General features: G+C 36.4%; 1 protein-coding gene across 8 annotated transcripts in view; it reads left to right on the top strand.

Annotated features, from left to right (window-relative positions):
- PTPN13 (protein tyrosine phosphatase non-receptor type 13) overlaps nucleotides 1-13,107 on the top strand; it is a 204,645-nt gene that overhangs the window by 167,722 nt on the left and 23,816 nt on the right. For all 8 annotated transcript variants that reach the window (XM_055313038.1, XM_055313035.1, XM_055313034.1 and 5 more), the window contains 6 exons: nucleotides 535-718; nucleotides 2,374-2,532; nucleotides 3,010-3,181; nucleotides 3,279-3,489; nucleotides 6,482-6,552; nucleotides 10,237-10,298. In XM_055313038.1, coding sequence (XP_055169013.1) covers nucleotides 535-718; nucleotides 2,374-2,532; nucleotides 3,010-3,181; nucleotides 3,279-3,489; nucleotides 6,482-6,552; nucleotides 10,237-10,298 — 859 coding nt within the window. The remainder of the gene's footprint in view (nucleotides 1-534; nucleotides 719-2,373; nucleotides 2,533-3,009; nucleotides 3,182-3,278; nucleotides 3,490-6,481; nucleotides 6,553-10,236; nucleotides 10,299-13,107) is intronic.

Below are 13,107 nucleotides of genomic sequence, written 5' to 3'. Positions count from 1 at the left end.
AAAATATAAAGGCAAAAAAAAAAAAAGACTACATTTATATTTCTAATAGTTATTCATACATTTTATTGTTTGCTTATATCTTTGTGTATATCCAGGTGCAAACAGGTTTGTTCAAGTTTCTTCAGTGTTTTGGTTTTTTTTTCCCCATTGTATCATCCAAAATAACCACAGAAATAAGACTTGTATTCTTATTTCTTCTTTTTCTTTTTATGTTGGAACACACGTTAAGCTTCTGATAAAATTAGCTTCGGCCTTGAGTTAAAAACTAGGAATCAAAAGTATGTTTATTTAATTTGTCTTATATATGCAGCTTAAAGAGCTTCAAAATAAAACCTGGACAGAGAATAAAAATTTGTTATGTTAGCTTATAACAGGTATGAAATAAATTCATAGTCCAGAGTCAGGAAAAAATTAACTAGGATTACAATCAAAAGCAGATGTGAATATTTGATAAGCATTTTCTTTTTATGGCACAAACTTACTATATTGGATTAAAATGTATTTGAAAATAATCTTGCTTCTCTGTCTTTGTAGTAATCCCCCTTCCCCTCTACCACCAAACACGACTCTTGGGCAGAACTATCAACCCCAGTCAGAATCTGCTTCCACTAATTCAATGGATAGATATCATATACGTCACATTTTTGAACCAACTAGACAAGAAAGCTTGACATCTTTGAAAAATGACTTGGAAAACCACCTTGAAGACTTTGAGCTGGTGAGTCATTTCCTCTGTAAAGAAAATTCCATATTTCCTCAAGTAAGGTGTAGTCATACACAATTACCCTTTAGGGAAAAGGCTATCTAGAGTAACTTCATATCCATGTCCAGTAAGTAGATAACATATCTGGTGTATTTCTGTGCTGTGAATCAGAGGGGAAAGGCAAAAAGACCTGGGTATATATCCTTACCCTACCACAAACTTGCTGTAATCGGGCAATTGCCTATAGAATTACTTAATTCTTCTGAGCCTTAGTAGTTCTGGCTATAAGTAACCTCATAGGATTGTAATAAGGACTGTGGAAATATGTGTAGAGCATGTAAGACAATATCTACTATTTCCCAAATTCTGATAAGTTACCTACTTAATTTTTAATCAAGTTTGGTTTTTTCTTTTTAATTTTATTTATTTATTCATGAGAGACACACAGAGAAAGAGAGGCAGAGAGACACAAGGCAGAGGGAGAAGCAGGCTCCATGCAGGGAGCCTGATGTGGAACTCGATCCCGGGTCTCCAGGATCACCCCCTGGGCTGAAGGCAGTGCTAAACCCCTGAGCCACCCGGGCTGCCCTTTAATCAAGTTTGAATGTAATTTTTTTCTCCCCCACACTTTTTTGTGGGTGCCCAAATGTGTGTAACATCTACATATTCAGTTTTGTTCTCAGCAGTAGAAAATAATCTTTTTTCAGAGAGAAGAAAATCTTTGAATGATTTCCTTTATAACTTCCTTTTTTTTTTTTTTAAGATTTTATTTATTCATTCATGAGAGAGACAGAGAAAGAGGCAGAGACACAGGCAGAGGGAGAAGCAGGCTCCATGCTGGAAGCCCGAAGCAGGACTCCATCCCGGGTCTCCAGGATCACACACCCTGGGCCAAAGGTGGCGCTAAACTGCTGAGCCACCCGGGCTACCCAGAATGATTTCCTTTAGAAGTGTGTCATCACCCCATAAGCTGTCAGCAACCTTCATCTCATTCAAAAATCTTCCAAAAAAAAATTTTATGCAAGTAAATGAAGTTGTAATATTTAGTCACCAAAAGATTTTGTGTTTTTACCAGAAAACCTTTTCTTTAATGGCTCTTGGCATCTGTCTAGGCTGTTTAGAAATATATGAAGATTTTTTCTGAACCTTTTGCTCAAAATGTATTCTTTGATCATCAGAGTATAACCACTAAGGTGTCCTTGTTTATTCTGAAAATACAGAAAGTGAAGCATGAGTAAATTTTGTCTCAGCTATCTTTAAACAAACACATAGTGTTGTATCAAAAGCCAACTTTATGGGACGCCTGGGTGGCTCAGTGCTTGGGCATCTGCCTGTGGCTCAGGGCATGATTCCAGAATCTGGGATCGAATCCCACATTGGGCTCCTTGCAGAGAGCCTACTTCTCCCTCTGTGTCTCTGCCTCTCTCTGTGTGTGTCTCTCATGAATAAATAAATAAAATCTTTTTTAAAAAATAAAATAAAATAAACCCAACTTTACATGGAGGTACATTCTATTTAGAACTGGATAGACCTAACTTCTTCACTTGGTTAAGATCAGTAACCTTTTAAAATTCGGATCCCTCCTCTGTTATTCAATAGAATAATAGTCCTTTGTGTTCATTGATGGACAAAAATAGACAACCTGAAGAGTCACTGTTTTCTTCCCTTAGGAAGTAGAACTTCTCATTACCCTAATTAAATCAGAAAAAGGAAGCCTGGGTTTTACAGTAACCAAAGGCAATCAGAGCATTGGTTGTTATGTTCATGATGTCATTCAGGATCCAGCCAAAAGTGATGGAAGGCTAAGACCTGGGGACCGGCTCATAAAGGTGAGACTTTACCAGAATGGTTTTGTGCAAATGTAGGCCAAGACTGAGCCAGGGCTGGAGAAGGAAGACCAAGAAGGCTGAGTTAATAAACACTCCATTTGTTTGTTTGGTTTATATTTTCCATCTCCCATCTCTTTAAAGATAAAGGCCTTTATAAATTTATAGTTCCCTTTCTAATTAGAAAGTCCCTCTAATCTCAGTTAAAGAATTAAATAAGTCATCTTGGTTATCAGGGACAAAAAGTTTCTTAAATTACTCTGAGGATAAATTTCCTATATTAGCAAAATAACGATGCATTTGTATTACACATTATTACTTTGCATGTAATTACTTGATCATTATATTTACGATTTCCACAGTAAAGGGAATTAACAATAAATTAGAGACCACTATCTTACTGGCTAATACACAACTAGGGAGTTGCAGTATTTTCATGGCAACTTCTAATCCTATTTTGCCTCTTTCTCGTTTTTGTAGGTTAATGATACAGATGTTACAAACATGACTCACACAGATGCAGTGAATCTGCTCCGAGCTGCACCCAAAACAGTCAGATTAGTTCTAGGACGAGTTCTAGAATTACCCAGGATGCCAGTGCTGCCTCATTTGCTACCTGACATTATATTAACATGCAACAAGGAGGAGTTGGGTAATGCACATTCAAACTTTGTGCAGTGTGATTTTCTTGGCTAGATTAAAGAAAGTACTCTTAAGACTAAGGAAACCAACATTTTCTATTCCCAAAGGTTTTTCCTTATCTGGAGGTCATGACAGCCTTCATCAAGTGGTATATATTAGTGATATCAATCCAAGGTCAGTTGCAGCCATTGAGGGTAATCTCCAGCTATTAGACATCATCCACTATGTGAATGGAGTCAGCACACAAGGAATGAACTTGGAAGAAGCTAAGAGAGCATTAGACATGTCACTTCCTTCAGTGGTGCTGAAAGCAACAAGGTATTTTGCAATTACATGTGGGTTGTGTGTGTTTGCACAAGTTTCAGACTGTTGATTATACTTATGCTATCTTAAAAAGATATTCCTGAATTAGTAATTCACAGACTACACTGGCAGAAATTAATAAAGTTAGAAACTTTTTTTTTTTAAGTTTTTTATTTATTTAAGTAACCTCTATACTCAACATGGGGCTTGAACTCACAATCCCAAGATCAAGAGTCAGATGCTCTTCCAACTGAACCAGCCAGCCCACTCCCAGAATAGACTTCTTGATGGGAGATTCGAAGAGCACTTTAAGTGAATTAATGTTTGATATGTGTGTGCATTTGTTAATAGGGTGGTTACCACATTTGTCAGGATGTTTTCAGTTGCAAGTAATAGAAAAATACAACTCAACTTGGTTTAAGCAATAAAGGGAATTTACTGGTTATTGTGATTTTAAAAGCCCAAAATAAGGTGGTCATCAGATACAGTATGATCAGGGGTCTGGCTCCATTTTTTGCTCTTTTCAGTTATTCTCTTTTCTGTGTATGTGTTTCCTTCATAATTGTTAAGTGGCTCTCTCCATTTCATGCCTCACACCTGCATACTGTACTCTCCAGAACAGTCTTCTGACAAATCTCACCAATAACCATGGTAAGGCAAAGACTGTCTGCTGATTGCCTTAGACCTAAATTAAGACCAGCCCCTGAATTGAGGTAAAGGGACAAAGAATATACTGATTGGCCTAGGCCAGTCCTGGCCCATTCACAGAGCTGGGAAACCTCCTATCTACAACCAATGAGGCATAGAAACCACTTTCACTGCACCTCATAACAATTTCACATTATAAGAAGTGCTAATGGCAACTTTTCTTTCACTTAATAATAGAAATAAGATGGAAAAAAAGAATGCATTAATTTCAAATTACTATGGATACAATGGCTTAAATGATACAAGTTTATCCTCTTAATAGTCTTGAAAGTCAGAAATACAAAGTAGGTTTCACTGGAAATCAAGATGTTACCAGGACTGTATTCCTTCTGTAGGTTCCAGAAGGAAATCCATTTTCTTGCCTTTTCCACCTTCTGGAGATTTTCCCATTTCCCTTGGTTTATGGGCCCCTTCCATCTTCAAAGCCAGTAGTCACAGCACTCTACTTCTATTGTCCCATCTCTTTCTCTGACTCTGTCTTTTCCTGCCTTCCTTTACTTATAAGGGCCCGTACGTTGGGCCTACCCAGATAGTACAAGATAATCTTCCCATCTTTAGATCCTTAACTCACATCTGCAAAGTCCTTTTTACCATGTCCAGTAACATACTCATAGATGTGGAGGATTGGAATGTGGACACCTTTATGGGGCCATTATTCTGCCTATCACAATGTACGTACAGCCAGGCTTTCTAGATTACAGATTTATGTTACATTGGTATCTGTGATACATGGTGAGTTTTACATAGTATGTCTTTCAAAATATAGGAACCATGATTGAATCATTTGATCATAAACATTTGTTCCTTCTAAACCTTTAAATCAGATTGTGTACGTCTTTCTATGAATGTAATCCCTGATCTGTTTCCCTCCTATGTTTCTAAAACTTAGATTGTCTTAACGTTTATTTTCATAGGAGTAGCTAAATCTTAATTGGCAGAGGAGGAAAGTGTTCAAACAACCTGGAAAATATTTTTGTGAAAACTGACATCTCTGCTGACCATAGATCTAGCTGAATTTTTTTTTGCCTCAAAATCCATAAAGTACCCTTTACCCTAACCCTGAAATCACTTTCTTTTGCCTTTCTGCTTTTTATCATCACTGTAGTCACTACAGATATATTGGTGGCAAGTCACAATTACTTTTCCCTTCATTCTTCCTCCAGCGTTCTCCACTATTATATATATCTGCCCTCTTTAAAGTCCAGAGGGTAGCAAAGCGGAGAAGTATATATTTGTGGTAATTATCTATATGTCAAGAACTGTACAGGGTCTGTGGTCTTAACCTACTTGCAAGCTAATAAACCAACTAGTTCTGATTTCTTGGGTGCTGAGAGAAGAGTATGAAGTTCCTGGATGAGAGACAAACTATTTTTTCAGTAACCACAAGCAGCATGAGCATGGTACTGGTGTCAATTCCACGCATCTTCTAAGTCTCCTGAAGACACATGGGGCCTAGTGGATTCCTGAACAGTGGGTTGTATTACAGGAGAGGAATACCAGGAGGAGAAGAGGAGCCTGCCCCTATGGCAGCTTGTAAGAAAATCTGCTTTTTATTTGGAGAGAGAGGTTGTTACCTCATACTTCAAGCTTGTTCACCACAAACAGCCATGAGAATTGGTGCAGATAAAAAAACAGTCAGGGCCTTGCACTTCTGGGATACCCAGAAGGATATACAAGAGCTTAGAACCATGGCAAATTGCTTCTCCTAGCACTGTATACTTTAGGTAGACTCCCTTTTCTTTCAAGTACTAGCACCATAAGATTGCGTACTAGTCCTCTGCTTCCAAGGTACTTTTTGACAGTTTTTCACATTGGGTGACACTATCCTTACAGTCCTTTGAATATATATATTTTGTTGAGGATTTCACTTTAAATAATTACAAAAAAAAAAAAACATGCATCAGGGTCTTCAGATATACATACCTTAGTGATCTCTAATTCCTAAGTTATCTTTGAACTATCACCTGAGTGACAGTGAATAAGTAATTAGATCATGAATATTGCAAGTGTTTTAAATAAGAGGGAAAATGTGGTAGTGTATTAAACTGAAACCCAGAGAAAGATCATGTAAAGAAGTGATTCTTAATCTTTTTTTAGTCAAGAATATCGCCCTCCAGAAAACATGTAGATGAAAACTGATAAAATTTGTCTACAGTTTCAGAGGTGCCTAGACCCTCCCAAAGCCCATCTAAAATAAAATTCCTGAGGCTCAATAGTGGCAAGTGGTTCAGAAGGTATATAAACAAAGATCTTAATTTGGAGTTGCTGTTTCCTTTTTTTTTTTTTTTAAATGACACAGAGATGGTCATCCAGTGGTCCCAAGTTCTAAGAAGTCTGCTGTTTCAACGCCAAAGTCAACAAAAGCCAATGGTAAGGATACATTCATTTTATGGCACACATAGTTATGCAGAGATAAATATGTTTTTCCCAAAAGCAAGTTTGGAGACTATCAGACTATCATTACAATGTTTTTATTGCCCTTCCAGAGTGTTTTTCAGGATCTAAAGTGCAAAAAATTACATTTATGTAAAAGCATCTCTAAAATTCAGTGTGTAATAGGAAATAGTAGAGCAGCATGGACCATGGAATTTATAGCCAAGTAGACCTGACTATATTAAGTTCTATGTGACCTTAGCAAGTTACTTGATCCATATCTATTTCCTATCAGTAAAATAAGAATATTAGTAATATCTATCTTGTAAGGTTATAATGAAGCATAAATACAATAATACCACGTGTAAAGCTTGTCAAAATGATTGTCACATAATTTGTTCAGTTATTGAATCTCTTCTCTGTGCCAGGCATTGGTCTGGCATTGTGAATATGGCCATGAATAAATAAAATATCTTGTCTTACATTCTAGCATAATAATAGAAATTGTAGTATTAAGTAGTTGTGGCAGTCACTAACATGAATTTAATGCTTATTCTGGACTAAATATTCTTCTAATTGTTTTAGTCCTCATAACCCTGTAAGAATAGTATTACTATTATTCTCCATTTATAGAAGGGCAAACTGAGACAAAGCAGTTTTATAATTTACCCAAGCTCACGGAGTTAATTAATTATTGAGCCAGAATTTGAACTGCGCTGTCTGGTTCCACACTCTCATTTACATAATTGGGTTCAGTAAATGTAGCTTTTTTATTTTTTAAGATTTTAAAAATGTAATTATTCATAAATAAATTTATTTTTATTCATAAATTTATTTATTCATAAATAAATTTATTCGTGAGAGACCCAGAGAGAGAAGCAGAGACATAGGCAGAGGGAGAAGCAGGCTCCTCTACAGGGAGCCTGATGTGGGACATGATCCCAGGACCCCAGGACCACACCCAGAGCCAAAGGCAGATGCTCAACCGTTGAGACACCCAGGTGCCCCAGTAAATGTAGCTTTTAAATGCTAGTGTTGGGCAACCCCAGGTAGCTCAGCGGTTTAGCAACATCCTCAGTCCAGGGACTGATCCTGGAGACCTGGAATCAAGTCCCATGTCGGGCTCCCTGCATGGAGCCTGCTTCTCCGTCTGCCTGTGTCTCTGCTTCTCTCTCCCTCTCTCTCTCTCTCTCTGTCTGTCTCTCATGAGTAAATAAATAAAATCTTAAATAAATACTAGTGTTAATATAATAATAAGAATGATAGACACAGGGAAATGTGGTTGAAATTATTGAATTGAAATGTGAAGTCAGTACTTCATACATAACTAAAGTTTTAGGTTATCAGGTAGTGATATCTAAATACCAAAGGAATCTCACTACTGCAGTTGTAGTTTATTGCTAAATACTAAAGCACATCTGTTTGCCTCCTTCTCTGTTATCTTGAATTCCTTAGGGATCCTTGTTGCTCTCTAATAGTTCAGTCACATTAGAGTCTATCTCACAGAACTCAGGAGAGCATTTTTCTAATAACCTCTCTACCACCTGTTCCTAACTTTCAGAGCTAAAGAAAGCTGTGCCCTGTCCCTGCTGGAGAAATTGCCTAGTGATTTTGTCTTTTTGGGGTTCTCTGATTTGACTCCCATAGAACTGATTTCATGAATTCTGATAATCAAATAGTTACCAATAATAGGGACTTTTTTATAGTGATGGGAATATAAAACGATATAACCATTTTTATGAAACAGTTTCTTAAAAATTTAAACATGTGCCTCCCATATGATCCAGCCATCCCACTCCCATTTGTTTACTTAAGAGGAAAAAAAAAAGAACATATCCATACACAAAAATCTGTACATGAATGTTTTAGCAGCCTCCCTTGTAAAAGCCAAAATCAAAAACCACTCAAATGTCCAAAAACTATTGCAGGAATAAACCAATATATCCAAACTATAGAATATTAATCAGTAATTAATAAAAATGTTCTGTTGACATATAGCAACATCATCAAAATAACCTCAAAATAAGACCACTGATGAAAGAAGCCAGACAGAAGAGTTTATACTATATTATTCCATTTATTCAAAATTATAGTGACAGCAAATTAGTGGTTGCTTGGAGACAAGGTATGAGGGACAGCTGGGGAATAGAAGGGAGAGAATATAAATAATAAACTATTTTGTTTTGTACTATTCCAGTATGATTCTTTGAACCAGTAGTTTATTATTGGTATACTTTTTCAGTATTTTTCCTGGAAATGATATTAAAAGGCATTCTTGAGTCTTTGTAACATTATCCATGTAATCATAGAAATTCATCCCTGCAAATTTCATGTCAACCTTCATCTTTCTAGGCGAAAAATTTTTTAAGCATTTATCTATCTATCTATCTATCTATCTATCTATCTATCTATCTATTTGAGAGAGAGCGAACGAGCAGTGCTTGCATGAACAAGTCAGGGAAGGGGCAGAGTGAGACTCTCAAGCACAGTCCCCGCTGAGTGTGGGGGCTTAACTCAGGGCTTGTTCTCATAACTTATAAGATTATGACCTGACCAAAGTCATGTAAATGACAGAGCTACCCAGGTGCTGCTCTAGGTGGAATTATATTTAGGTCTGTCTCAAATAGAAGTCCTTGAATACACATACCTGTATTTTTTTTTTCTTTTCTATTCTTTTCCTTTTTAACTTTTCGAAACTCTACTATCTCTTTCAAAATCACTTAAAAATAAAATTCATTAAAAATTTAATGAATCAGACTATTTTTAAATATGACTTTAACTATAAGAGAGAATTTCATTTTAATAAATGTATTGAATTTTCATACTGATGGCTAAGAGTTAAAATTAACATTTGGTGTAGACATATATTAAAAGTTCCACTTGGGCAGCCCAGGTGGCTCAGGAGTTTAGCGCCGCCTTCAGCCCAGGGCATGACTCGGGATTGAGTCCCACATGGGGCTCCCTGTGAGGAGCCTGCTTCTCCCTGTGCCTGTGTTTCTGCCTCTCTGTGTGTGTGTGTCTCTCATGAATAAATAAATAAAATCTTTAAAAAAGAAAAAAAAGTTCCACTTAATTGTATCCATAACTTATTTTACTATGTTAAATTGATAGCCTTTATGAAATGATATACATGGCTTGCTGTCAGGTAAAGTGATTATAGGTCAGCACCTGTGATTATCTCTCCCATTCAGCTGGGATAATTTATATTCAGTGTCTCACACTAGAATTATTCAGCCCAAACTGAGCTTTCATGCAGACTACAGTATTTTTTTGTTAAGAAATTAGCTTTTTCCTTGGGATAAACCCTTTTGTAATATTTGATTCCATCTAATTGGTTTTTGTTTTGTTTTGTTTTGTTTTAAAGATTTTTTTTTTTTTTTTTGTTTATCATGAGAGACACAGAGAGAAGTAGAGATATAGGCAGAGGGAGAAGCAGGCTCCCCACAAGGAGCCTGATGTGGGACTCAATCCCATGACCTTGGGATCACAACCAGAGCCAAAGGCAGATGCCCAACCACCAAGCCACCCAGGTGTCCCCCATCTAATTGGTTTTAAATCGCTTTGTAATATGACCTCTTTTGGTGTACTAATAAAAATAAGAACATGCACAGAAATGTGGGTTTTCTTTCACTATTTTGATGTCTCTATTGTGGTTCCAACTTTTTGTGTTGTCCCTTTTAGGTCATCACACTTTGGAGCCTTGCCACAAGCCTGCCCTCACTCCTAGTAATTCATTCTCCAAGGTAAGGAAAAGGCCATCTTCTTCATGTTATACTTCCTTATCTAAATAACCAGCTTGGGAAAAAATACAAACAAACAAATAAATAAATAACCAACCAACCAACCAGCTTGGTTGTGTCTTGAACCAAACTGATTTCACATTTAAATATTTGCCCTTTTTAGATACATGTAATGATAATAGGATATATTTTAGTGAACCCATGGGCCTTGCTAAGGAAAGCACACAGTGTAAAGCTCCCACACAAGCAGTCCTACATCTTTGGCACATATTCAATTCTTATATAAGCTTACTTAAATAGATAGCTTTAGTGCTGGGATTTTTCTTTTTTTTCTTTTTTTCCTTCTTTTTTTGCACAATTCTTGGGTTGTGTCTTAGATACCCAGAAGAGAAGAACATACATAATGAAGAGTTGAATTGGTCTTTTTGGTTAATGTTGACCAGCAGTGACTCTCAAATGACAGATCTATACTGCTAGTAAGGAAAAACAGTACTGATAAAAGATACAGGCTTATTTGCTATTTAAAAGACATGGAAAATGCTTTGTTGCATAATCAAATGTAAGAACCTAAATCATTTAAGACTACCTCAGAGAAATCTGGAGGTGATTTAACAAAACTTCTTTCTTTCCTTTCCTTTCCTTTCCTTTCCTTTCCTTTCCTTTCCTTTCCTTTCCTTTCCTTTCCTTTCCTTTCTTTTCTTTTCTTTTCTTTTCTTTTCTTTTCTTTTCTTTTCTTTTTTCTCTTTTCTTTTCTTTTTTCTCTTTTCTTTCTTTCTTTCTTTCTTTCTTTCTTTCTTTCTTTCTTTCTTTCTTTTCTTTTCTTTTCTTTCCTTTCTTTCTTAAAATTTTATTCATTTATTCATGAGAGATTCAGAGACTCTTCCTCACAGGCAGAGGAAGAACAGGCTCCATGCAGGGAGCCCGACATGGGACTCAATCCCAGGTCTCCAGGATCATGACCCGGGCTGAAGGTGATGATAAACCCCTGAGCCACCCGGGCTGCCCCTAACAAAACTACTTTAATATATAGCTGAATTCCACTTTGAGCTTTCTCTTGAAGGCCTTATGTATGCCCATTTGTTTGGTTAGCATTTCTTTTTATGATTTTCTTTTGGCATGTAATGTACATTCTAAAATGGTCCCAGCTGGATCTTCATTTTGCAGAATTGTTTAATCCCACACACATTCCATACAGTCTGTTCCGAACCCCACTATTTAAGTCTTTCCATGTAAGATCTGGAGCTGAGGTATCGCTCTCCTAGTAATCTGAAAATTCTATCATCACAACAAGCTTTCTGGGTCAGAGCTGGACTTAGCATAGAAGGAAAATTTGGTGATCAGGGGTCAAAATTCAGTGCCTTTCATCTCACTGGTCCAGCAAGTCTTGGAAACGTATTGTAGCAGAAGACTTATTAGGCAGAAATGATTGGGACACAAAAATAAAAATGTCTTGGTATGTTTATGGATTGAGATACAAGAACACCCACTATTCCCTGTTTATTCATAAGGTCTACAATTACACATAGCTGGAACACCTGAAATTTTATGTATTTAGTGTTAGTCATGCTGTATGGTGTTTATTTGCCTTTTAAATATCAGCATGTTTTTGAAAGGGAGAAGGGGAGATTTTCTGTTTAAATTAATATACAATCCTTAGAAAGTGGGACCTTTGTTATTCATGGTTGCAAATATTTGTTGTTGGAGTTCAAATCTTCCAGGAAGTCTTTCAAATAATATTCTGTCCTTAATGCCAATGTCTGTATTATGAATTTCTCATGAAGATTGGAGTTGCACAATCCAATAAAACTTGACATTATGAAACAAGAATAATTATTAAGAAATAATTCTGCATCTACCTTTTCTACTTTTTTTTTTAAGATTTTATTTATTTACTCATGAGAGACACAGAGAGAGAGATAGAGACACAGGCAGAGAGAGAAGCAGGCTCCATGCAGGAAGCCTGATGTGGGACTCGATTCCATGCTCCGGGATCACGCCCTGAGCCAAAAGCAGATGCCCAACTGCTGAGCCACCCAGGCGCCCCTCTACTTTTTATCTTGATAAAAAAGAGTAAAATTTTCAGAGCAAACCACCTTTTGTTTGTATATAACTGTTTTAACTTATTCCAGTCATTTCATGTTGCATTTTTACTCAAATCATTTTTCTTTCAATAAGCCATGCACTATGAAGTGTTCACAACTTACCATTGAATTAGAAAGTTACATTCTATTCGATGATTATAGTTATGAACTCATTGTTATTTTTCTTAAATTGAGATGAGATTTAGACTAGATTTGAAAATCTTTATATCCTGCAGTTGACCAGGGTACTAAACTAGAGTCTGTGTCCAAGTCATAGCTTCACAAATACTTATAATATTTTTTCCCTTTCTCTCAACTTCTAAGTTTAGTGATCCTAGAAGACTTTCCTAAAAAGCTTTATGAAAGACAAGTCCCATAAAATATGCCTCAAAAAAGAAATCTCTGCAGTCAAATAAATTCAGGAAATACTACATAATACAGGGTTTTTTTGGCAACTCAAAATTTATAGTAGTAAACACTATGAGAGTTCTTGGAATAAAAATACTAATTTGATGTTGTATAATCTGTTTCCAGAGGTTTTCGATGATGGAAAGTGCCATCCTCTTTGTACATTCCATTGTACTGATGTTTGCTAGAAACACAGATCTATTATGGGGAGATAAAAAATGAATTTAGTACTAAGAAAGGGGAAAAGAAGGACATGGTGGGGCAATCTACAGTCCCTCTCTAATCCGGGAAGTTAGTAAAGTAGTAAACTAATTGTTTGCTCT

Source organism: Nyctereutes procyonoides, unplaced genomic scaffold (genome assembly GCF_905146905.1).
Source record: "Nyctereutes procyonoides isolate TBG_1078 unplaced genomic scaffold, NYPRO_anot_genome, whole genome shotgun sequence".
Lineage (NCBI taxonomy): Eukaryota > Metazoa > Chordata > Mammalia > Carnivora > Canidae > Nyctereutes > Nyctereutes procyonoides.
Note: the sequence above shows the minus strand (reverse complement) of the source record. Positions and strands in the feature narration are given on the sequence as shown.